The sequence below is a fragment of the Manis javanica genome, chromosome 5, assembly GCF_040802235.1.
Source record: "Manis javanica isolate MJ-LG chromosome 5, MJ_LKY, whole genome shotgun sequence".
In the NCBI taxonomy this organism is placed as follows: domain Eukaryota; kingdom Metazoa; phylum Chordata; class Mammalia; order Pholidota; family Manidae; genus Manis; species Manis javanica.
Window position 1 is genome coordinate 23,736,071 of NC_133160.1, and position 25,197 is coordinate 23,761,267.

The following is a 25,197-nucleotide window of genomic DNA, read 5'->3' on the forward strand; positions in this document are numbered from 1 at the left end:
TTTCAATGGGAAGATAGAGTTTTCTCGACACCCTCTACTCCAGCTGTACATGTGAATATACCTTGTCACAAATGCTTAAGAGGTTTCAAAAGGCTAACTGTTTAAGACATGTTTGCAGGTGTCTCTGTTTTGGCTCTGGTCCTTTCCCACCCAATTGCCCCACAGATGTCACTACCCAGTGTCAGGGCCGTGATCTCTGTTTTGTAAGTGAAAGGTGAGTAAGTCTATGCCAAGGGGAGCTTCTCACTCATTCCCAAAGGGGCCAGTTGCTGAGAGGTTTGTGCTTTCCCTCTGAACGTCTTCTGCTGCTTTGCCCCAGTGGCTACCCATTGTGAACAAATAAATGAACGAATGAATATGCTAGCTTCTTTGAGCTTGTTTCTCTGGCTGTCAAATAGGCTGACATTCCTTTCTTGCTTCTCTTACGTGGGGTGTATCAGAATCAGATAAGACAGCGGCTCTGTGTAAAGTGACTGGCATACATGAGGCAGGAGTTTGCTCCATCTTTAGTCCTCCTTTTCAGAAAGCTTGGGGCAGAGATATGGATTCTCTCAGGTGGTTAGTTTAGATGGCTCAGGGATGAATCCCCTGACTTCTCACAATAAAACAGACATTGGATTTTCCCCCAAAGCTCTGGATGTCTGTAGCTTTGTAGCTCTGGCTCAATCTCTTTTCTCTTAAAAATGTATGATATAATTCCGATCACACAGTTCTCTTGCTTAACACTTGCTAATGATTCATCTTTGTGCACTTTTGTGCCCCTTTAATTGTGGCCCTGGCCTGTGTGGTTGACTCCTGCCTGCCTTTCTAACCCCATTCTCCAATAGTTCTTGCTAATCTCTTTAGCTATACTGGCTTTCTTTTAGTTTCTCAGATGTACCTTTCTTTTTCCCACTTCAGGACCTTTGCACATTCTGTTCCCATTGCCTGGATCCCTTTCCTCTACATTTTGCCTAATTTACAACCTGCCACTCTCAGCTCAGGTATCTCCTCTGAGAGGCCTTCTCTGGCACCTTGTCAAAATCAGGCCACCTGTGCATTATTTTCTGCCAGTATCCCCCAGTAGTTTTCCTTCTTGGCTCTCACTGGAATTTAGTCATGTGCCTTTGTTGGCTAAGTTCTCAGTTGCATATTGTTTCCCGCACAAGCTGCATGAAGGCAGGAACCATTTTTTCTTTTTTTTTTTTGCTCACGTGGCAGAGTAGTGCTTGATCCATATTTAGTGAATGAATGAGGACATTTTTTGCCCTAGTGATAAAAGTCAACCATATTCATCGTAAAAAGTTTGGAAGAAACGTTAAGAAGAAAATAAAAATCATCTGCGATCTTACCACTCAAGCCATCTGACAATATCAGCTAACATTTTGAGTTAATTTGTATGTATTCAAATCTGGGATCATATTCTAAATAATTTTGTATCCTGATCTTGTGAGCATTTTCTTTTGATACTAAATGCTCTTTAAAAGCATTGTTTTAATGGCTGTGCAATATTCCTTACTAAGAATTCGTCAAAAAAAGTAAGTCCTCTATTGCTGGACATTTAGGTTGTTCCCAGATATTCAACATAAAACCAATGTTGTGGCAACCAGTCTTACCCTTAAATCTTTCTCTGAATCTGTTTCTTTAGAAAATCCCCAGAAGTGGGAATATATCCTATGCATTTCAAAGGATCTGAATATTTTCAAGATTCCTGATCCATGTGAGATTTGCTTGCTAACTTCAAGCATTTGGATTTCTTGGGGGGAAAGGTGAGTGTCAATTACTGAAATATGTGAACTATAAATTTACTCTGAAAGAAAAGCAGTTTGACTCCATGTAACAGCTCAAACTAGGTTTTGGTTGATTCAAGGCATCACCTAGAAGAAATCTGCTTTAACAAACAGATGAGGATTATTTCTCTTTTGACTATACCTTTATGCAAATGGAAAATAGGAAGCCTTTGGGCCCTGCCTCTCCTCATGTTTCCAGCAATGGTGCATCCTTAGATGTGAGCAAGGCCTGGACTGGTGGTAATGAGTCCATCCATCCATCCATCCATCCATCCATCCATCCATCCATCCATTCATTCGTTCATGTATTTCTCTCATATTTATTGAGCACCTACAATGCATCAAGGAGCCATGGTCTCTCCCCTCATGACTTGTAGTCAGAGAGACAGACACAGAACAAGTAAACAGATCATTCAATAAGCTGATGATGATAAGTTGTGCTAAGTGTTTCAAAAGAATTGAGATGGGAGTTGTACTGGACCTCTCAGATGAGGTGGTTTCTAAGTTGATTTTAGGATAAAAAGATACTACCCCATGCAGAGTGGAGGGAAGAGGGAAAGGGAATGGCTTGTGCAAGCCTGCAGTAAGGAAGATCCTGATGTGTTTGAACAACTTGCAGGCCAGTATGACTGAGTGGGGAAGGGGAGTGGAGAGAGGACTGGAGAGCCAGCCTGGGGCCAGTTCAGGTAGAACCTGGTGGGCTGTGGTGAGGACTTCTGAGTTGGATGGGAAGCCATTGGAGGGTTTTAACCAGGAAGTGACATAATTTAGTTTATGTGTTTGAAGAGCCTACTCTGGCTGCTACATGACGTCTAGACTGGAGGGGCAGAGTGGAAGCAGAGAGACTAGGGAGAAGGCAATTGAAATAGTTCAGGTGAGATGTGATGGTATTGCTGGTGGGTTTGAGAGCCATCTCGAAAGTAGGGCCCCAGGATCTGACTAGGCTCTGGGCGAGGTGTAGAGGAATCAGAGAGCTAGAGCCCTTAGGTGAGGATGGTGGTGCCTTGCTGGGGAGGGAAATAGTGCTCCTCCTTTTAGGCCCCTTTCTCTTTCTCTGATGAATTGACCCCCCCATCCTTTAAGTTATTCCACTTGTCAAATCGATCCTGGGTTTACTTCCCTCAGTGCTCTGCTGCTAGGCTCTTGATGGCACATGGTCTGGGGCCCTCCTTGGTAACTCAGTGCCTTAGCTCCAGGGAGCCCAGAGCTTCCTCAGAGGTGCCCACTCAGGGGCTCAGGAGGTGGGACTAGAGGGGCAGAGCACCAGCTCTCAGCCTCATTCTAACCAGAGCAACATTCTTGTCATCTGTGTTATGTATCAGGTTCTTTTGTGAGCTTGTATTTAAAGAAATGGATCATTAGCCTTGAAAACTATGAAAGCCACTTCTTAAAGGTATATTTCCTTAAGACGACCTTCAGGAGTGAGGCCAGCTGAGCAGGTGAGTGGGAGGGCTGTTCGCTCCCCAGCTGAGCTTAGAGGCCTGAGGAGTAGAATGGGAGCAGAGAGACGCTATATGGGGTGGAGGGAGGAAATGGTCTTTGCAGCCAGCGTCCTGACTCACAACATCAGAAGTGGTGTGGGCTACCCTGCCTGGCGAATTCGGGTAATTGCACACCCTAGCAGGCACCACCCGACAGTACTGTATGGATCCAGTGGGATGATAGATGTGAGTATCTGTGGACTGTAAAGTGAAATGCACCTGTTAAAATCACAGGCAGGGAATGAGGTGCTTCCCTGGCTGGTGGGAAAGGTTCTTTCTTGCCTGGACAGGTCATTGCTGCTGTGGAGCAAGCCAAGGCCCACTCAGCTTTCTTCAAGGTCCTGAGGAGGTCCCCATTTAATCATTTTGTCCCCAGCGTCTACCATACAGCAGGCAATGCACTTACACACAGGTAGGAAAATTCTGAGTTTGGGTATGAATTCAACCCTCCTCTGGGGTGGTATCTCCCAGCCTCACCTTATCTGATACGTGTCATATAGACACTCCAAGGGCCTAAGTCAGGGCGGTCCTGCCCTCCCGCCTGAAGATCTCTGTTGAGAACTTTTTTCCTTGTGGTTCACATTGGTGAAACAGGTCAGGGCATCAGGTAGAGAATCCACAGTGTGGTTTGCTCTGGGCTTCAACCTCCCCTACTACAGGACAGGGCCCCTGCGTCAGACGTGCAAGGCACCCACCCTGATTTTGGTTTCCTGGCAGAGCACTGGCCTCTGGGAGGACCTCGCCCACAACTCCAGTGTCTGGAAGCCGGGGAGGTTAATAGGCTGCCGACCCTTTGTTCATTTCCAAAACAGAGACTATTACGAGCTTCCATCCTGCCTGTGGTGGGGCTTATATCACAATCCAGAGTTCCTCATCTGTGTTTTTCTGGGTCCAGGCCTAACTGCTGTGGGCTTTGGCAGGTGCCCAGGGGTGGAGGGGGGGCATCTGGCTGCTTTGCCATCTCTCCACACTTGGCAACCATGGAGCTGTTTGTATTTCTGACCACAAAGCCCTCTGGTGTCTGGCCTTACTCTGTTCACTGCCCTGCCCTGCCTGGGCTACGTGGGACTGGGATATCATTGGGGAGGGAGGCTGTGCCACTGCTCTTGGGCACATGAAAATCACTCTGCTGCCTGCCACACCTTTGGCGCCAGGGAGCTCTGAGATGCAGCTTTCTCACCATCACCCACCTGGACCCAGCTCCCCACTTGAGAGTCTGGTTGCTTCCCTTAGCCCCTTTCCTCTGCACACAGGACCTCCCAAATATCTCTGGGCTCCTGTGGTTCCTTGTTTCTTAGGGACCCCAAAACTGCCCCCTGCACTTCCTCCCTGTCCAGAGAACCTTTCCTGTGTGTGTAGCTTCCCAGTGCTCTTGCCACACCCCATCCTTTCAGGCCTGGGCTTTTGAGGCTCAAGCCCTTTCTCCATATTTTGAGGACACTCTCCTCCCTGAGACACTGAATACAAAATTCATAAAACCTCTCCAAGGAGCCAGGGGCAAACAGAAACTTCAGGGAGAAAAACCTTCCTTTAAACATCTCAGGCCAGCCTTGCCACCTCCCAGAACCCCTTAGCACACTCAGAACCAGAGTCCTTCTCAAGCAAGAATCATCTTTATTGCAAATGAGATTTTCCACTGTGACTGTAGCCATTCTTGGACTCTTAAGGATCCAGAGTGCTTGTGGCTGAGGGGAGGGACTGGCCCTCAGTAAGAACCACTTATTCCTCAGGAACAGTCAGCAGCAGGTAATCCTGCGGATAGAAGCAGGGAGACGCACCCCATCCATCCTTGCCGCCCATAAAGCCCGCTCTCACCCCTGCACATCCAAGAGGGGTTGCATGTGTCCTAAGAACACACCTTCCCCTCTTGACAAGAAGGCAGAGTCAGGGACCAACAGAACCAGGGATAGAGTGGAGGCGAAGGATGGCCTAGGGAATGTTTGAGAGGGAAGGAACAGACCAGTCTTTGGAGCTCTTCCTGGAAGCCTACGTATCAAGCGTCCTCTAATGTTTCTGATGCCCTGGGGTTTGTCCTGCTGGTGTCTCCCTGAAGTAGGCCTCCCACCCAGCCAGAGCCTTCCACATGGTCCCACTCACAGTGCCCCAACCTTTGCTAGACCCAGCCACGCTGCTGGAATCCATCTGCTCCTGCACCTATTTTCCCCACCAGCAGGGGACCTCCTGGAGGGTTCAGGGATTGGGTCTAAACCCATCTTTTTGTCCCAGCATCACCCAGCACAGGGCCAGGCCCAGAGCAGCCAGTGACATATGTTGACTGAATGAATGTGTGATAGTGAATGAAAAAGAAATCAGGGCAGTCACATAAAGATATGTAGGTTGTGTACTGCTCAACCCCAGGTGGTGTCACCATGTGAACTATGGTATGAGCGGTACCCCCTGGAGGTGTGTAATATGTAACCGGCATAATAGTGCAAGGCAGCCTAGAGGTGAATCAGCGAGCGAGGCAAGGAGCCCACCCTTCCTCTCCCCACTTGCCTCTATCTGAGACAGTTGCTGGGGCTGTGCCCTGATTTTGCTCTTTCTGGCCTTCAAAGATGTAGAGGGGCTCCTGCCCCACCAGGCCACTTTGCCAGGATTTGTGGCATCATTTCTGGAGCAGCCGCAGCCTACGTGTTACCTGTAGTGGCTCTTCTAGCCCTGACCTGTTAGGGTCCCCCTGGGCTGAGCCCTCCTACTAGGGCCTCCCTGGGCTGAATTAGGGGAGGGCCTTGGGGGTGAGGTGGAGCCATAGCACAGGCCAGGAGTCGGGGTTTCATGAGACACACAGCTGTTGTCTCCTCCTACCTCCTTTTGCACAGTAACTTGGGTTTCTTGAAAGCAGGTTTCTAGTGTTTCCTGGATGTCAGTCTGGGAACTGGGAGTTCTGGGTCCAGGATTGGGTATCAGCTGAGGGTCCTGAAGCTCAAACTTTATGTCTGGGATGGTGGCCACATCCTGTCTAATTCTAGAGTAGGGCCAGGCAAAACCAGTGGTCCTAACAGTTCCTTGTGTTTGTGGGGGGAACCCTCACTTCTAGCTCATGGGGAGAACTATTTTTATCTTCATTTTTCAGACAGAGGCAACAGGCTGAGAGAGGGGTAGTGGCTTGCCTGAGGCCACACAACCAGGAGGTTCTGTCTGGTTCTATCTCTCTGCCTCTCCCCTATAGTCCCTCCCTGTGCTGTTGGTTAAGAGTGGGAATCTTTTTAAGGTGGGAATGAAGAAAGAAATGAAGGGCTTCTCTATGCTCTGCCTCTTCCCACTGACCGCCCATCAGCTGCTTCCCAGGTTCGCCCTGCAGAGGGAAGGGGAGAGGGCTGGTGGGGCAGGATGACTCCAGGAGCTGCAGACCCCCTGCAGCACCTCTGAGCTCCCTCTGATGGCTTCCTCTGCCCTCTGGTCTCTGGCTGCAACTTACTTCCCTGGCATGTTAGCCAGCGTAGGGCTGGCTCTGGTTCCCAGCCCCTGGTAGTTCACAGATAGTTCACAGTTACCAGAGGCAACAGCCCTGTTCTGGTTCAGGACACGCCAAGTTCTATGGTGGCGAGTTGTCTGCATTAAGGATACAGGCTTTGAAGTCAGGTGAAACCCTCTTGGAATCCTGGCTCTGCTGTCCTGCCTCTCTGAGCTTTACTACCTTCTTGTCAAATGGGAAAAATAATAGCACAACTTCATGGAGCTAATTGTGAAGATCACCTGTGTAAGGCACTGACCCTCTCCTTTAGCCTAGGGTCTGGCTCACCGAGGGACTCATGGAGCCCCTCAGAGCCTCAGTTTCCTCTTCTGTAAATGGGGCACCACATCCAGAATGGCAGTGAGGAGATGGTGAAATAAGGGAGTTAAGGGCATGCCACGGGGAGTGCTTCTCTGCCTGAGCCTCAGCTCTGCCTCTGCAGTGTGGGGACGAGGCACTGGCAGAGTCCAGGGCCCTTCTAGCTCTGACCCCCCATGTGTGTCTCAACGAGCTCCTTTCCCAGCATTTACCTCGGAGGGCTCCATTCGGGCCTGGCCAAAGGAGATGCCCTTGATGTTGGGCAGCGGGAGGTCTTGTTCTCTGAGCAGCTCTGTGAGAGGGGTAGGCAGCGGTGTTTGTGGGTGCAGGGCCGGGGCAGCGTGGGGCCAGACCAGCTGACACCTGGCTGCTCCACTGCCCAGAACAGGGAGGGGACTAGGTGTGTCCCCCTCTTCCCTCCCCTTCCCAGGGGACCCCCTCTCCATTCCCCACCAGGCTGCCCCAGTCCCGAAAGCCAGGTCTCTAAACATTTTACCTATTATTAAAAACCTATCTTAAGGGAATTTCTTCTCCAGCATATTCAGTAACTATGAACCCTTTTTATAAAAACACTTTTCTAAACAGCATTTTAAGCAATGCTCAATTTGTTGAAGGCTTCCTGGGAATCTATTAATGAATTTTATTCTTGTTTAATTGAGGGAAATGACTGAAAACACAATGTGTTCCTAATAAAGCTAAAATGTTGGCAGAAACAGAATACCTCAGAAAAGGATTAGAAAGAAGTGATAAAAATCAACTTTAAAACACTAGAAATTTGGTTATATTAATAAGAAAATATCCATGAAATATATCAAAGAAAGAAAATATTCATGAATATACTACTCATATAAAAAACAGTCCTTAGAGTAAATTTTTGGTAGATGTGGTATAAACTTGGAGAATTTATCATTTTGCAAATTGAGTTTCAAAGAGTTAACCATTTGGCGAGTTGATTTTCAGGAAACCGAGTTTCTGAGATTTGACCTTGTGGGCCTAGCCTGGGCGCCTCCTTTGTGCTGACCAGCCCTCACCCCACGCAATGGCCCCATCATCACTATGGGCTCAGGGGAGGGCCTGACACCCGTTTGCTAGCCTAATGTGCTGGTCTGGCCCACTTGGTGGGTGGGATGGTGTTCCATCTGTCTTCCGGTCTGCAGAAGCCTCCTCACCAGACGTCCAGCTCCCAGCATCCGGATCCCTCCCCATTTCAGTCTTCTTGCTATGTTGGGACCAGGTGACTCTGCCTGCAGCACAGGCTTTGTGACTCTTCCCTGCCAATTCTCTCACCCTAAAGCTGCTTCTTGCAGGTGGTCCTCCTGTATTCCCTCAGTGCCTTTGTCCCTGCTCTTTTTCTCTGCATGGGGGAGCTTTGGACAGGACATCAGTGTGAACAGCACTCATTGGTGTGTGCAACACACTGGCCTGGGTGTCTAGACCCTGCAGGACTATATAGGCTTCCTGGGCCTCACTGTGGCTCTCAATGGTCCACCATCTAAGAAACATTTGCTGAATTAGCTGCTCATGGTAGGCAGTGGCAAGGGTAGGATATTTTCTCCCTGATCCTTCCCTTCATCCGAGGCAGGTTGCACCCTTGCCTGCGTGGACTCTCTGGCTGCCTTGCTGGACTGTCCCCCACCTCCAGTTGGCCCCCATTCTCAAATATAAATCTGCTTGCTTCATGCCCATAACAGTCCTGGCTACCACAGGCCATGGAACAGATGCCACACACTTCAGCCTGGCCAGCATTAGAGCCCCTGCCTGCTCCTCTAGCCTCACTCTGCAGTCCTAACATGAGTCCTCGAGTTGGAAAACAGAAAAGCCCCTGACCAGGAAACAAGAAGCCAGAGTTCTGGGGTCAGTTCTGCCAGAGACTTTGGGTGAGTCACTTGGGTAAGACCTTGGGTAAGTCACTTAACTTTTCTGGGCCCATCTGAAAGACAGCAAGGCTGAGCCAGGTGATTTCTCAGAGGTGAGTGAGGTCTGAGCTGTTTATCCTACATGGACTCCCTGAGTATCTCCTCATGAAAAACAAAGATGAGGGTCCCTGCCCTCCGGTATCTCACCATCTGGTCAGGAACACAGGCCTGACCAAATAATCACGTGGGCAGATGGCGGCTGTTACGCGGGCAGAATCAGGGAGGCATGAGGCGAGGGAAGTGGTGGGCTCTATGGGGCAGAGGAGCTCGGCTGGCAGGACTCACTCCCCACATGCCTCCAGCTTCCTGGGACCACCTCCCAAAAAGCTCCCTGTGCTCTGTTATCTGAGGGTCTACAGCCTCACATGCACTCACACATACTATATAGAGAGCTCAGACGAAGGGAGTGGTGTTTTGGAAGAGTTTGAATTTATTACTGATATCTAGAGATGGGAGTGATGTCTCAAAAAGCTCAGCTCTCTGGCATCGCTCAAAGATAAAAATACCTGCCCTGCTGCCAACACTGACTGAGCTGCGTGTTAGATGCCCACTTAAGGCCAGGCACGTCTGCTGAAGGCCCCACCCGGGCTGCTGCTTTGGTTATGTTACTTACCCACCTGGGCCTGCAAACACTGGAGTCATAAGCTGTGGGTTCCACCACCTTTGAGGGCCCTTCCTGTTCTCACTTTCCTTACTGCTAACCTCCCCCTCCCCTGAGAAACCCTTCCTGGCCACTCGCCCCATACATACCTGAGCTCCTATCACCACTAGCTGCCTGGGTGAAGAACAGGAGGGCACACATAGCCCCTTCCCTCCCCCTCACTGACACACCTCAGATTTCAGGGTTTCTACCCTGCCTCCTTCTGTCTTGCCCTGGAGCAGTTCTTAACCAAGCTCAGGGGGCAGGGTGGAAGCCAGCTGCCTGTGCAGAGGACACAGTTGATGCTGCTCCAAGACAGGTGGTTTGTGGGCATGAAGAGAAACCCAGTGTGGGCTCACCATTGTGATGTGGCAAAAATGACCTCCTTAGAAGCTTTAAGAGAAGGGCCTTCAGACGTATTTCCTGCAATAGATAAAAGAGGAACAGGAAGGCCACTTCAGCTGGCTTGGCAGATTCTGACCATGGGAATAGGTGCCCACAGATGAGAAGTCCTGGGGAGTCCAGTTTTAAAGGGCATTGGAGCCAGATGAGCAGAATAGCGAAGGGACTGGGGAAAGATGAGGAGGCTGAGAAAGAGTTGCCCCCACCCAGGTCACAATGACTATCTTCCTGTCTGCAGGGCAGCCAGGAAAAGCACTGGTAGGGCCAGAGGAAACCCCAGGGCCAGAGCTTTACAGGGACCAACTCCGGCTCAGTGTAAGGAGGACTCTCCACTGCCAAGAGCTGCCTGGTAAGGGGGCAGAACTGTCTCCTTGAGAGAGCAAGCCCCCTGTCACCAAGGATGTTCAAGAGTTCTTAATCAGGGCTGCCCCAACCTGTTTGGACGGATTGGAAAAAGACTCCCTTTCTTCAAGACACTCTTTACCCCACCTGTCGGGGGCCTGTCATAAACACATTCATACCTGTACTGTCATTGATGTGGGTGACTTATATAGTGCATGACCTGTCAAACCAACATGGCAGCCCTGGCCTGTATGACAGCCCTCTGAGGACATCACAGAAGGGATTCCTGATCCAGGAAGGTGCTCTTTAGAACCTCTCAAGCCTGGGATTCTATGCAATTAAGATTGTAGCAAGACCTGATATAATGGGGATGATAATCTTGAAATGTTTCCCAGTACATGTTCTCATTCAGCCCTTAGATTTGTTTTGCTGTTTTGCAGCTTTCCCCTGTTAGGGCTAGAGCATGCGCTTACAGTCCTGTAGAAGTGGAGGGTGGTGCAGTGTCCCCAGGGTAGGGAACAAGGGGCATTACTTTATGGGGCTTTCCTCAGGCAGGCAGGGGCAGTGAAAAGCTCTTCAGTGTAGGAGCAAGAACAGGACCCGGGGAAAGAGAAGGTTTCTCCACCCCATGGACTCATTATGGTGAGGCCAGTGCCCCAGGGGTGGGGAGGGCCCAGACCAGTCGCCCCCGCGGCAGAAACTCTGCACTGCCATATATGAGTGCAGGCAGCAAGGTGGCTTAGGATGCCATTCTGGGAAGCCCACGGGTGAGGACACTCACAGAGGGGACACTCAGCCTTGGTGGGGCACTTCCTTTTTAATATTAGCCTCTGCACTCCCGATCCCCTGTCCCCTCCTTTACTTTTTCCACAGCGTTATCACCTGCTTACATACTACATAATTTACCTAATTTGCTGTGTTTATTATCTGACCTCTGTTAGAATGTGGGTTCCATGAAGGCAGGAACCTTTGTTTTGTTCACTGACAAATTCCAAGTACCTATAAGACAAGGCTGGGCACATAGTAGGTGCTCAGAGGTATTTAAGTGTACAAAAGAATGAAATAGACAAATTTTAGTTCTGGGGGCTCCCCCTGCCCCAGTGGGATGACGAGGTCAGTGATGGAAAGGGAGTGAGGCTTTCAGCCTTTAATGTCAGTGACCCAGGACCCATTTTGGGCCCACTGGGGGGTCCTTCTGGACCCTGGGGAGGCCAAGGGTAAGAAGTGACTCACCTGCTTTGCCAGGCCAGCAGGGTAGGCGCCCAGGGTGACTGTGGTGCTACTGGAGAAAAGAGAGCAATCACCCTTTTAGGTGACAGCTGCTGTTTGGGAGTGCAGCGCTCCATGAGCTTTGTCACAACACGTGCCCCTCCCTCCCTCCTCCCTCCCTCCCCTAACTGGCTGTCTGACAGCAGGCATGGAAACTTGCACCTCTTAACCATGCTCTCTCCCCCATCGTTTGCTTGGTCAGCCATCTTATTTCTTTCTGAACATCCGAAATCAAAAAACATTACCTGTTGGGAATGAACTGGAGTTTTAATTTCTGATTTCTTGAGGAAAACATAGCTGTTGAAAGGAGTTTCTATGAAGAGTTGAAATTAGGTCACAACAGGAGAGGAATTCATGCTCCGGCCAGGGGGATTCCCTTGTCCCCACCTCCCATGAACACTCGTCCAAGGCTGGCCGCTCTCCCCAGGCTTCTCCCTGTGCCCCCGCTGCTGGCTCGTGTGTGGGTGTTGCCATGGGAGAGGGCACTGGTGGTTGCTGGGTGCTCCTGAAGAGCAAGGGAGGTTGCAGCTCCCTATGGGGGGGCGCTCAGCTCCATGGAGGGAAAACCTGGTTTTGAAGGGGGGGTTGTCTGGGCCTCCGTCATTCACATGGTCACCTTATAAACCTGAAACAGGACTTTTCACCTCCGGCCAGAGAAGACTGATTTCTTGGCCACAGAATCACACCAACTAGGATTCTCTTGCACACACTAGATATGGCTGGGCTCACCTGTGGTGGGACAACCCTTCTGTCTGCCTCCCTTATCTTACACACCTTCCCAATTTCAAGGTCTGTGGAATGGGAAATAAGAATCCCAAGGAGGTCTCAGAATAGAGACGTTGAAACTCTGGGGGAGCTGTAGTTCCCCAGAATTCCTCCCAGGGTGGAGCCCTCTCTAGCCTGGGTCACCTCTCTCTTGGGGAGTGGAGAACACAGACACATTTAGGTCCTCCAGGAACTGTTTCTCTGATCTTCCTCCCAGTTTTGTGGACAAGGGCTTTTGATGCAGCCATGTCTAAGGGAAACAGTCTAAAGACCTAACAAGCACCCTGTGAGGGCCCTGAGCAGAGGGGGCCAGAGCAAATCCCTTTAGTTGCTGAGGAGGTCTTTGGGGAGCATGGGGACTGAACTTAGGGGAGCAGGTGTTAAAGTATTTTAAGGTTCTAACAACAGGTGCAGTTCTTTGGTGCAGATGACACAGAGCTCAGTTTGCCACTGTCCCTTGTCCAGCTGCCTCAGTCAGGTGGCCCTAGAGTGGCCCTCAAGTGGACTGAGGGCCCCTGGGGAACAAAAAACTTAAAGGCTTACTCACCCAGGAAACTGAGACAGAGGAGGTGTTGCTGGGCCCCAGCAGCACCAGGGAGCCCGGCTGGATGACCTTGGTCAGATGGCCTTCAAGGTGGACAGTGGGAGGGTCAGGGGTGCTGATGGTCAGTCCCACATTCCCTTTGGACTGATTAGAAGTCTGAATGAGGTTAAAGCAGAACAGATGCAGGCAGGGATAGAAGATGGTGTTCCTCAGCTCCCAGCTTGGAGGAATGAGAATAAGACTGTGCCTGAGTTTTCATTCTAGCTTTGCAGCAATCTGTTGCATGACCTTGAGAAGATCATTTACCCTCTCTGAGCTCCTTTGGGGTGAGGTCACATTCTCTTTCTCCTCAGCATGCATAGCAGGTATGAGCATAGATTTTGGAGCAGAATCCTAGCCTCACCATTTGCAAGCTGTGTCTCTTGAGACAACTTTCTTAACCTCTCTGTGTCTCAGTTTTCATACTTGTAAAATGGGGACAATTTTTTACTCCATAAGGTTTTTGTGGGGATTAAATGAGTTCATTTATGTAAAGTGCTTAGATAGAACCCAGCACCCAGTAGCGTTACTGTTATCTATTGTGGGTGTTGTTATTGTTGCTTATTTACTAGGTGCTATATTCTAAGAGCCTTTGCAGAGAGGGCATTGAGTCTGGATTTTGGAGTCCAGGTGACTGGTTCTGCCATTTACTGAGCAATAGAAGCTTGGGCAAGTGATTTTACTTTGCTGAGCCTCATATAAAAATGTTAAAAAAACCTCATGAAAAGAACACCCCACATTTAAAAAGGTGTGAAAGTGCAGGATTTCTGAGGAATATGTCGACGTAGGTTGGGGGGCCTGGCACCTGGTCATTGCTCACTGTTATCTACTCTGTGCTCATCTGTCTGCCTCAGTAGCATGCCTTAGCAGGTTGGGGTCTTGTTCAGTAGTGAATGATAATGACAGCCCCAGGGCCATGGCCACCTGGGTGGGGTAATGAGCTAAATGCCTTACTTAAAGCATCTCCTTTAATCCTCACAACACCAGTGAAGCAGAAACACGGATATTTGGAGTCCACAGTGGAATATTTTGGGCAAATGGAATGTCCATCTGGCCTGATCGTGCCCCCTGTCCCAAAATCTTTCCTGAGATCCTGGCCAGGGTGCTGGAGGAGGAGCTGGGAACACACGCACCTGGGGTCTGCGCTCCTGTTCTCTCATTGACAACAGCTGAATGAGGTCGGCGGCCTGGAAAAAGGGCAAAATGTGTGCTAGCCTATAGGATCCTATAGACCTATTATGAGCAGTTTTGGGGGGGGCAGACTCAGTGGGGTTCAAAGCGATGTAACTGTCCCCAACTGAATGTACCACCTGCACAACCATCAGTCTCAGCATGTGAGGAGCCATTCGCCTGGTTTCTCACCATGATTTATCTGGAAGGGTTGAGTTTGTATTATTTCAATGCTTTTTCCCTTAACATTCTATTTTGAAAATTTCCACACATGCAGCAAAGTTGAAAGAATTTGATAGAGAACATGTAATGTGCGTCACCTAAGTTCTTTCATTAACATTTTCCTATACTGACATTATCACATTTCTATCCATCTATCTATGCTCTACTGATTTTTGAAAATCAGAAATCATTGTAAAAAAACACTACGAAAATGTATGATGTAAAGAGTAAAAGTCCACCCACACTTCTTTCCTGTTTCTTCTAAATCCTATTCTTGGGAGTAACCACTGTTGACATTCTGGAGTATATTGTGACGGACAGTTTCCCCCACACACAGCGTGAATAGATGGAAACCTTCTAACCCTGTGGTCCTGCATCTCGTTTGTTCCTCTCAACATCAGTATGTGTAGAACAATCCCTTCTTTGTTAACAGCTGTATAGTATTCTGCCTTGTATGGGCATAACCTTCCTTACGATGGACACCTATGTTAACTTTATTTTTCACCCTATAACAAGTGAAACTACAAAGAAGGCCCTTGCACATATACCCTTGCCCACTGGTGCAAGAATTTCTGTAGACATGGAATTACTTCTGTCTCAGAGCTGCCACACCCATGCGGGAAGGAGGGAACAGCATGAAGAGGCAGGAGACCTGGCTCCAGTCCTGATCCCACCTGCTGGGTGACCTTGAGCAAGTCATTTTCACTCTCTGGACCTTGTTTCCTATGTTAAAAATGTAGCAATAACATTAGATCTCTTCTAGATGTGGATTTTAGGATTTCATTGCAATGTTTACTGATATGTGCCCTTCACATAGTATAATGTTCACAGTCCCTGTCCTCAAAATGGGGGAGACAGTGAACATGTGAAGGTAAATATATGCAAATATACATGCATGTATATATGTGTGTGTGTATATATATATATATAACTTGGCATATATAACTTTACTCATACACATACATATGGTGTGATCTATGTTTTGAAGGACTTAAAGAATAGAAAGAGATGAGAATATATTCATAAATGACAGATGCTATGAGAGGTTGACATCCAAAGTATATAAAGAGCTTATGTGCTTCAATAGCCAAAAAGCAAATAACTCGATTAAAACATGGGCAGAGGATCTGAACAGACACCTCTCCAAAGAAGAAATTCAGATGGCCAACAGGCACATGAAAAGATGCTCCACATCGCTAATCATCAAAGAAATGCAATTAAAACCACAATGAGGTATCACCTCACACCAGTAGGTAAGGCCAACATCCAAAGACAAACAACAACAAATGCTGGCAAGGATGTAGAGAAAGGGGAACCCTCTGACACTGCTAGTGGGAATGTAAATTAGTTCAACCATTGTGGAAAGCAGTATGGAGGTTCCTCAAAAAACTAAAAATAGAAATACCATTTGACCCAGGAATTCCACTTCTAGGAATTTACCCTAAGAGACCAGGATCACAGATTCAAAATGACATATGTACCCCTGTGTTTATCACAGCACTATTTACAATAGCCAAGAAATGGAAGCAACCTAAGGGTCCATCAGTAGATGAATGGATAAAGAAGATGTGGTACATATACACAATGGAATATTATTCAGCCATAAGAAGAAAACAAATCCTACCATTTGCAATAACATGGATGGAGCTAGAGGGTATTATGCTCAGTGAAATAAGCCAGGTGGAGAAAGACAAGTGCCAAATTATTTCACTCATCTGTGGAGTATAAAAACAAAGAAAAAACTGAAGGAACAAAACAGCAGCAGACTCACAGAACCCAGGAATGGACTAACAGTTACCAAAGGGAAAGGGACTGGGTAGGGTGGGTGGGAAGGGAGGGATTAGGGGATTAAGGGACATTATGATCAGCACACATAATGTGGGGGAGGGGGACACGGGGAAGGAAGTATAGCACAGAGAAGACAAGTAGTGATTCTATAGCATCTTACTATGCTGATGGGCAGTGACTGTAATGGGGTATGTGGTGGGGACTTGATAATAGGGGGAATGTAGTAACCACAATGTTGCTCATGTGAAAGCTGAGCTGAAGATTGTGTATCAATGATACCTTAATAAAAAAAAAGAAGAATGGAAAGAGGTAGAGGAAAGAAAGGGAGAAAGAGAGATACTTTCACTATTTTAGATAATCTGGATACTTTAGACATTTAGATGTCAAGGAGGGTCTCTCTGTGGAGTTGACATTTACACCGACACCAGTAATGTGGAGTGTTCCAGGCAGAGAGACCAGCATGTGCAAAGGCCCTGAGGTGGGCACCAGCTCAACCTGTGTGGCTGAAGTGTAATGGGTGAGGAGACAGAGCTGAAGAGGTAAGCAAGAGCAAGATCGCCTAGGAAATGCAGAGAGGAGATTGGATTTTATTCTGATTGTGATGAGGAGCTGCTGGGGGTTTTTGAGCAGTGATGTCTCTGGATTTCTCCCTCCCTGACACCAGGAACTTGCCCTTCCTATTCAGGCCACCTCCTCAGAGATGTCTTCACTGACTACAGCATCCAGGGTAGCCCTCTCATTTCCACCAGTCATTTGCTGATCCATTGCTCTGCTTATTATAAATAATATAAATTATTTTATTTATTGGACTGCCTTCTTGTTTGATTTCTATTCCCCCACAAGACTGAACATTTTGTGCATAGGACCTGACACACAGTAGGACTCCAATAAATATTTATGGGATAAATGAACGGATAAGTGTTACAAAGTGTGGAACAACAAAGGAGCCTGGGTGTTCAAGGAAGTCTTTGCAGAGGAGGGGACTTCTTGCTGAGTTCTGAAGTCTGAATGGGAGTTCTCCAGGTGAAGTCCAGAGAGGGGAGTGACTTACCTAGGCCTACCTAGAAAGGCACTTCTGCCAGCCTGGGGTTTGTCTTCCCCTTGTAGAAAACAGAGCAACAACTCCTCTTCCCAAACACTCACCATGGGGTCCTGAGGGTCCACATGGATCTCCTTGCTGGCATAGAGGCAGGACAGGATGTCATTGTAGGTTTCCAGCCAAAAGGCCAGGTCTGCCATGCTGCCTTGGGCTAATTTTGGGAGCGGCTGCCAGGCCAGGTGGTCAGACCTTAGGGATCTTTGGCCTGGGCCACAGGGGGTTATAAGCTTCAGAGAAATGAAAGAGGAAGGAGAAATTCAGTGGGAACAGCCTCTCTGGCCAACAATTGGTTACAGCTAACATATCAAGGGCTCACCATGTGCTAGGCCCAGTGCTGAACATTCATGTGAACAATCTGCTTTCACCCTCGCATCGGCGCCAGGAGAGGGGATTATTATTGTCACTATTTGTCAAATGAGGAAACTGAAGCCCTGAGGGGTGGAGTGACTTACTCAGGATCCTGCACATGGTGAGCGGTGGAGCTGGGTTTTGAACCCACAAGGACCTTTTCTTGTTTTCTCCCTTTTTGACTCTGTTCCCTTTTCTGCACCTTTGTTAACAGCACCTCCTCCTATCCAATCAAATCCTTCCCATCCTCCTGACCCACCTCCTACCATTCCATGGGGATGGGGAACGAGCAGTGGATGGGAGTTGGGCAGCCGGCCTCATCCCTTTTCTGGGCCTCAGTTTCCCCATCTGAAGGGTCCTGTCCAGCTGGGGGTCAGACGTGGTCCTGCAGCTCCTGCATTGCTACACCTGCCCTTTTGCTGGCGTCTGACCCTTGCTCACAGGACACGTGGCCATGGGGCCTCTCCTGCTCCCTGGGGTGGAGGCTGGACTCCCCAGGCTCAGCATGAGCTCCCAAGGGCAGAGGCCTGCCCGGTCTTCCCTTTTTTCTCCCTTCTTTTTCTTTCTCTCCTCGTCTTTTGCCTACTGCCTCCTTTGCTTGCTCCTCCTCCTCCCCCTCCTCTCTATGTCTCATTTTCCCCTTTGCACCTCCCCTCCTCTCTTGCCCACCCGCTCCTGACCAGCACATGCCCCTGGAGGGTCTGCCCTGGCTCACCTGGACTTTCATCAGGATGGCCTCCTCTGTGAGCTCTGTGGCGGTCACATGGTACTGGAAGTCTTCTGGGCCCGAGGTGTGTGGGGCTACAGGGAGGAAATGAAACTGGGCTCAGCCTCATGGGGAGGGAGCAAAGCAGGGAGAATTCATTCTCTCTGCTTAGCTTTAAGTGTCTCATGGGCTGGGCCTGTGCTTCTTGTAGCAACATTTATTGAGCAATAACTTTGTGCCAGGTTGTATGTATTATTGCAACAGTCCACTCTGCGGGCCCATGATTAATCCCATTTTACAGATTGGGAAAAGGAGACTTGGGGTGTGGAAATGACTTACCAAGGTCATAAGGCGTATTGCCCTTTTCCTCCCCAACTAGAAAATAGGCTCCCTGTGAGCAGGTTTTGTCTCTTTTGTTTCCCATCATCCCCAGAGCCTAGGCCAGTTCCTGGCACACAGTAGGGACAGCAGATAAGTCCCTCCCTTGGCAGGAGTTACATACGCAGAGTGACGTACAACAGGCTTTCCAGCAGTGAGTTGAGGAGGGTCGTGGCCAGAGGGCACACCTGGAAGGAAGGCATGAGGGGGGTCCGCGTCGGGGTTGGGGTCAGTTCGAGGGGCTCTCCTTCTGGGCCACCCCCGTCTCCCAGGGGGCAGGGGGTAATGAGCAACTCACTATCTTCTGCAGGAGGAAGGGCAACTCCTTGTCCAAGACGCCTGTCACCAGCCCCAGAGCTTTGTTCACCAGGAGGGAGTCCATCCTGGGGCAGGGGAGAGCAGGTGGGGTCTGACACACATGGAAGGGGAGACTGAGGCAGTAATGGGAATCCAGGGCAGGGCTGAGGGGGGTGGGCCTGCATGACATGGAAGTTCAGAGGGGCTGCTTCCTTCCCCACTTGGTGGGTCTCTCCTCTTTACCCCCTTTTTTTCTGTTTTTTTTTTTTTCCTTGTCTTCTTGCTTTCTCTCTCCCTAACTTTCCTCTGCTCTTCTTTATTTTCTTCCTGACCCTGACTCTCTGCCTCTGTCTCTTTATTTTTTTCTCTGATAAACGTCTCTGGGAGAGATCACACCTGGCAGTGGAAGTCATGGAAGGCTTCCTGGAGGAGGTGGCTTTTCTTCTGGTAAATATAAGAATCATAAACAGTGGCTGCCTTACATGGCAGGTTTTGTACTAAGTGAGTGACATGGGTTAGCTCATCTATCCCCTACAACCATCCCATGCTGGCTGGGTTCTGTGAGTGATCCTGTTTTACTGAGGTTTCTAGAAGTCAAATAGCTTGGTTAGGGCTGCAGTATTGGGAAGTAGCCAAGTCGAAATCTGACCTAAGTAGATGCATGCTCTTAGCCATGACATTCCATATGGAGGCAGGAGATGCTGAAGGATGGTGTATGCAGCTTATGGCCTTGGAGATGACCCTGCCCTGACATCCTTGGTAATTCTAGACAACTAGGCTGGGGAGGGGCAGCCTTAGTGAGGGGCTGAGCAGCAGGAGCCGTGCGGGAAGGCTTGGCACCTGTCCCTGCCCAGTGGAAGGGCACATGAGGGCAGGTGCTTACTGCTCCAGAACCTTGATGCTCAGGTATCCTGGTGGGGTGTGGCACTCCTCGAAGGCCACTTTGGTCTTATTCTCCATCTGTTCCAGCCGTACCCCGATGCGGATGTTCTTGATGATTCTGAACCGCAGGATCCTATAGGAGCAGCATGTCTAGGCAGGCTCCAAGCCACAGCCCAAGGTTGAGGCCAGAAGTCACAGGTTAGTGGCCTGCAGTTGCCTATAGGGCTCAAATAAAAAACTAGGAGAATTTGTTAAAAATACAGAGTTTACACTTTGGAAAACTTTGAAAGATCTGACAACACTAGGCCAAGATCCTCCCAGGGTGGCAATGACTTGACCTTGAGATGGGCCACATGCTCCCCAGTTTGCTACAGTCCCCCTCAGGCCAAGGGTCAAGTTGCATTTTTACTGTACATTGTTACGAGGATGATATGTTTATTGTACAGCAGAGAAATACTTCTCTGTGTCCACATCTCTGTCAAAGATATATTTCTTTGTACTTCTCTGTTAAAAAGGGAGGCTAGATGGAAAAATCTACATTTTCCAAGAAAAACAGGAGTGAACATATTCCTAAAAGACCTTTAAGAATATCCCTGCTTCATGTGCACACATCATCCATATCACTCTCTCCGTTTGGCTGTTGTTTCTGCAACCCCAGATTGGCATGATCATCCACAGTTTAGTGAGTGATCCAGACTCTCAGACTGGCAGTAGCCAAGTGCACTAGGGGACCCATTTTATAGATGAGGAAACTGAGGCTCAGGGAACAGATGCCCTTGTTCAAGTCGCCTAGATAGTAAGTGGGATTGGATCCAGGTGTGCCAGGCTCCAGGGTGGGCTTAAACCAGACCCTCCTCAGGTCATCCCATTAGTGCATCTGCCTTTTATTTATATGTGGCACGTTTCCCCTGACATGGAAGCCAGAGAGCTTTATCTCAGCCTTTGCTGCTGACTCATTGTGTGATCCTGGGCAGGTCCCTCTCCCACTCCATGCCTCAGTCTCCCCATCTGTTAAAATGGCTTTGAAACATGCCCAAGTAGGAAGGATTCTTGTGAGCCTTGTGGAGACACAGGCAGAGGCTTCTGCTAACCCAGCCCGGCTGCCACATGAGTCATCGCAGTGAGGGGTGGGGTGCCTGGCACTGAGGGAGGTGGGGAGGGAGCGCCCAGTGTACTCACTCCTGGAGCGAAAAGTACAGTTTGCATCGCAGTGTGACCTGCAGCAGGCTGTTGCTCAGGATTTGCAGGGTGACCTCAGGTCCTTTGGCATCTTCTATAATCAACCTGAAATAGGTATGGAGGGTGTTGGTGTGGCCCAGTAAGACCGCTGTGGCTCTATGAGTTTGTGTGTCTGGGTTGGCTTGAATAGGGGCAGACCCCAGAGGGGTGGGGGCAGCTTTGGGACATCCCCTTCCCTGTTCCCCAGCCCAGCTGCAGAACACTGGGCTCTAGTTCCAGCCTCCAGGACTTAAAGACCTTGGCAGGTCCCTTGCCTTCTCTGGGCCTCAGTATCACCCTCTACAAAATGGGGAGAATACAGCAGAGGAGCTGTCTCTGCACATTTCACTTCTTTGAATTCAGGCATAAACATTCTGTGAAAGAGAAGGTGTAAGTCAGAGAAAGCAAGACGGCTGGTGCCCCTGGATCCCACTGCCATCCAGTCAGGGACCATCTGTCCTGGTGAGCCCCTGGGACGGAGGACATGAACCTTTTCTCTCCTCAGTGGCCTCAAGTCCCAGCATGTCTCTGAGCTGCGAGGAGGAGCCCAGAGTTTTATAATATAAGCTGGTGGTTCACCTTGCACTTACTGCAGTGGGCAGCAGACCACCCAAGGCTAGGGCAGAGGCATGGAAAAGATTTGCCCTCACAGTCATTAAAAGGAGGCAGCCCTGCTGATGCCTTCCTCTTGGACCCCCGGCCTCCAGAACCGAGACGGTACATGTATGATGTTGAAGCCATTCAGTCTGCGGTACTTTGCCACGGCAGTCCTAGCAAACTAATGCAACCAGATTTTGATTTAGCCCCTCTTCACTTTAAAGTGTTGACAATTCATTAAAATATTTTTAAAGACAGTGTGCAAGTCTACAACGCCCAGGGGTAGGCCGAATGTGGAGGGCTAGAGGGCTACCAGGCCGAGATTGAGATTCCTGTTTAGACCCTGCTTTGTTCCTTGGAGATTTTTGGGCAGCTTGGGGGAGGTGTAGACCAATAAAAATGCACTTGCTGAGCACTTCCCATGCTGTGGAGGACCTGTAAGGACACCCAGGCCTTCCCACCGGCCGGCGCTCCCCTAGACAGGCGAGAACACTATGGCTCAGGGAAACTACGGTGCCCGGGCAGGAGGCCTGGCCAGAGGCAGCCTCCACAGACTCACCCGCCGGCCTGGAGCAGCTCCGCCAGCAGTGGGAGGCTCTTCCCTGAGAGAAGGTTCCCGACCAGCGACAGGTCAAGCCCACTGCTCTTCTTGGAAAGGCCTTCTTTTATGAAGGGCAGGTGGTCCAGGATGGCGACGCCTTCACCTGTGGCCCCCGTCACAGGCATCCTGGCCATGCGATCCAGGATGTGGTTTTCCGAAAACAGGTCTGAAATATCTGAGTTCACAAGCCCCTCCTCAGTGAGGGGCTCACCCCTCAGTCAGTCAACAAATGCCCGCGAGCACCCGCTCTGAGTCAGCGATTTAGATAGTCACTGGGCCACAAGTACTTGTGAAGTGCCTGCCCTCTTCTGGGCTCAGGGCACACAAAGGCGATGTGGCTCTTGCCCCTTGGAGCATATATTCTAGCTGGTAGACACAACAAGTGAGCACTCTGATAAGCAAACAAGGCAATTTCTGAAATAAGTGCCACAAACAAAAAAGGAAAGAAAATGGAGGTGAGTTGGGGCATGACTGGAGTGAAGGGCTACTTCAGATGGTGTGGTCAGGGACAGCCTCTCTGAGGAGGAGAGGCATTTGAGCTGAGACCAAATGAAGTGAAGGAACCCACTACTGCAAGATCTGGGAGGAGAGCAGCGTAGGCAGGGGAATCACATGTGCAAAGGTCCTGAGGCAGTAATGAGTCCAGTGAGTTTATGAAACTGAAAGATCAGTGAGGTTGGACTGTAGTGAATGGGGTAGGAGGTAGATGAACAATAAGGAGATGGTCAAGAGGGAGACAGAGAGACAGATAGATAATATGTAGGGTAACATAGATGAGGCTTCATCAAAGGGCTGTGGGAGCCCAGAAGAAGGAGACTCCTGTCTGGGGAAATTGGGAGGAATTCCCAACGGAGGGACTGTTCGAGATTTGCCTTAAAGAATGAGTCAGAATTCACCATGTTCAGAAGGAAAGGTAAGAACATTATAGGCAGAGGAATAGCGTAAGAAAGGAAGAGGACTGGGAAGCCTATGCGGGTGGCCAGGGCAGGTGGTGGAAGAGGCTAGACATGTAGGGTCTTGAATGCCAAGATGGGGAGCTTAGAGGTTCTCTTGAGGATACTTGGGAGCCACAGCAAGTATTAGAGCAGGGAAAGGGTGGGGTCAGCTCTGGGAGAAGGAAGGCAAATTCTGCTGCTGATGGGGGGGGAGACCAGAGGAGAAGCCTTGGGGAGGGAGGTGGTGTCCTCCTCCCTTGAGTTCCTGCCTCCTGAAGCCCATGCCTTTTACCTGTTTTCACCTGATCCTTGCTGATTCGCAGGAAGAGCAGGTGCTGGGCCTCCCCTTGAGTCTGGGACAGTAGTTCCCAGCATAGCAGTGACCCCCAGAACAGCAGCATCCTTCCCAGCAGGACCTGTGGATACAGAGCCACCTCTGTGTGCCCACTGAGCCCATTGTGTAGGTTCTCCCAGCTCTGCCTCTCCTAGGACTGTCCTTCCAGCTTTCCCTCCCTTGCTCCAGATCCACTGGTCCTTGATCACAGCCTGCCCCCAACCCCCCTCATTATTTTAGTGCTTTTCCTTCTGGAGTGCCCTTCTCTATCACATGGGCTGGCTTGGAATCCGGGCTGTGCTACTTCCTGGCTGTGTGACCCTGAGCAAGTTACTTTACCTCTCCTGGCCTCAGTTTTCTCATCTATAAAATGGGGATAAAACATAGGTTGTTGTGAGGAATACATTCAACAATATATGCAAAGCACTTAGCAAGCAATGTGCCCAAAATCTGTTAATGTGATTGGGCAACTTTGTGAGATGTTAAGAAATGTAGTATTTCCTTTTAACCATGGAGGTTTCTGGGTCGTGGGGAAGAATGGGGGATGAGAGGCACCATAGTGGCTGGAGTAGGTACCAGGGAGCTCAAAGCGGCGGCTCTTTACTGACTAGCAGGGAAATCTTCCAATATTCCAATCAGTACATTTGTACTGGTTCCTACCAGCTGAACTTCAATCTTGCCAGGTGGCCAAAAGGGCATTGTTGGGACCCCCAGAGCCTGCAGGCAGAGGGTTGTCCAGTTGGGCAAGGATGTGCCACTGGGAGATGCAGCCTCTGGACCTGCAAGGCAGGGACCAGATGGGATGCAGACAACTACAGGGCAGGTGCCAGTGTCAGCGAGCAGACCCCAATGCCGTGCTCACTAAGAAGCCACCCAGAGGGTAAACACTGCCCGTGGGCAAGGACAGGAGACCCCCAAAGTAGCTGAGCCTACTCTGGAGTGCTTGAGAAAATCCTGGCATTGCCTCGAATCCATAACATCCATTTTTTTTCCTCCCTCTTTATTTTTCTTTTTTTCATAACATCCATTTTTTTTGCTGCTTGGTGGCACAGGAACTCAAAATGATTAAATTGGGTCATATAAAAAAAAGCTTTTTGTTTGTTTACATATGTGAATTTTGGACTGGGAAATTTGTGCTCATGGCATTAACTATTCATATTTTGCTCCCAGGCTGATCTTAAATCCATCTGCTAGTCATCCAACCAGTATTTAGTCCCTATTTTAGGCACTTTTTTCAGTCAGTTCACCCAAGTCAGATCTCTTCTCCCTTTCTGCCCTTAATATTTTATACCATCTTCCAGCCCTCATATCTCTCACCTTAAATCATCCATACCAGCTCCAACTTGTACCTGAGTCCTGACTATGTAGCAGGCACTTGCAGAGAGCTTTACAAGTTTCATCTCATCACTGAGTCCTCACCACAGTGGTCTGGGATCATTGATAGGAGGACCATTTTTCAGATGGCAAAACTGAGGCTCAGAGAAGATGAATGAATTGCCCAAGGTAACAAAGGTGGAAGGTGGTAAAGTCTGGATTCAAACCCAGGCTTGTCTGGTGCTAAGAATCTGCACACCCCTTCACTGCATTATTGTAGGTGCTCAAAAAACATTTGAGAAATGCCTATGTTAGCCTCCTTGTCCTTACCTTTCCAAGAATAGGGCTGTTTGGAATCTCTCCTCTGCC

General features: G+C 49.3%; 1 protein-coding gene across 1 annotated transcript; it reads right to left on the reverse strand.

The window, feature by feature from the left end:
* Positions 1–4,866: 4,866 nt before the first annotated feature.
* On the reverse strand, positions 4,867–25,197 carry LOC108384699 (uncharacterized). Its single transcript, XM_037012697.2, has 16 exons — positions 25,159–25,197; positions 23,473–23,596; positions 22,204–22,420; positions 21,009–21,113; positions 19,831–19,962; positions 18,949–19,033; positions 18,775–18,838; positions 18,282–18,367; positions 17,263–17,445; positions 14,073–14,126; positions 12,904–13,056; positions 11,837–11,904; positions 11,556–11,604; positions 9,938–10,001; positions 7,235–7,314; positions 4,867–5,002 (listed from the first exon to the last, which is right to left on the reverse strand). The coding sequence occupies exons 2-16, from the start codon at positions 23,579–23,581 to the stop codon at positions 4,970–4,972; spliced, it is 1,482 nt and encodes a 493-aa protein (XP_036868592.2). The 5' UTR covers positions 23,582–23,596; positions 25,159–25,197; the 3' UTR covers positions 4,867–4,969.

Excerpts from the sequence above, each read along its gene's own strand:
- LOC108384699 (XM_037012697.2), bottom strand. The coding sequence starts at position 23,581 with ATGCTGCTGTTCTGGGGGTCACTGCTATGCTGGGAACTACTGTCCCAG. Across the intron at positions 14,127-17,262 it reads TGGACCCTCAGGACCCCATG|GCCGCCGACCTCATTCAGCT; the intron begins GTGAGTGTTTGG and ends CCCTTTTTCCAG. Across the intron at positions 10,002-11,555 it reads CTGCTGGCCTGGCAAAGCAG|GAAATACGTCTGAAGGCCCT; the intron begins GTGAGTCACTTC and ends TATCTATTGCAG.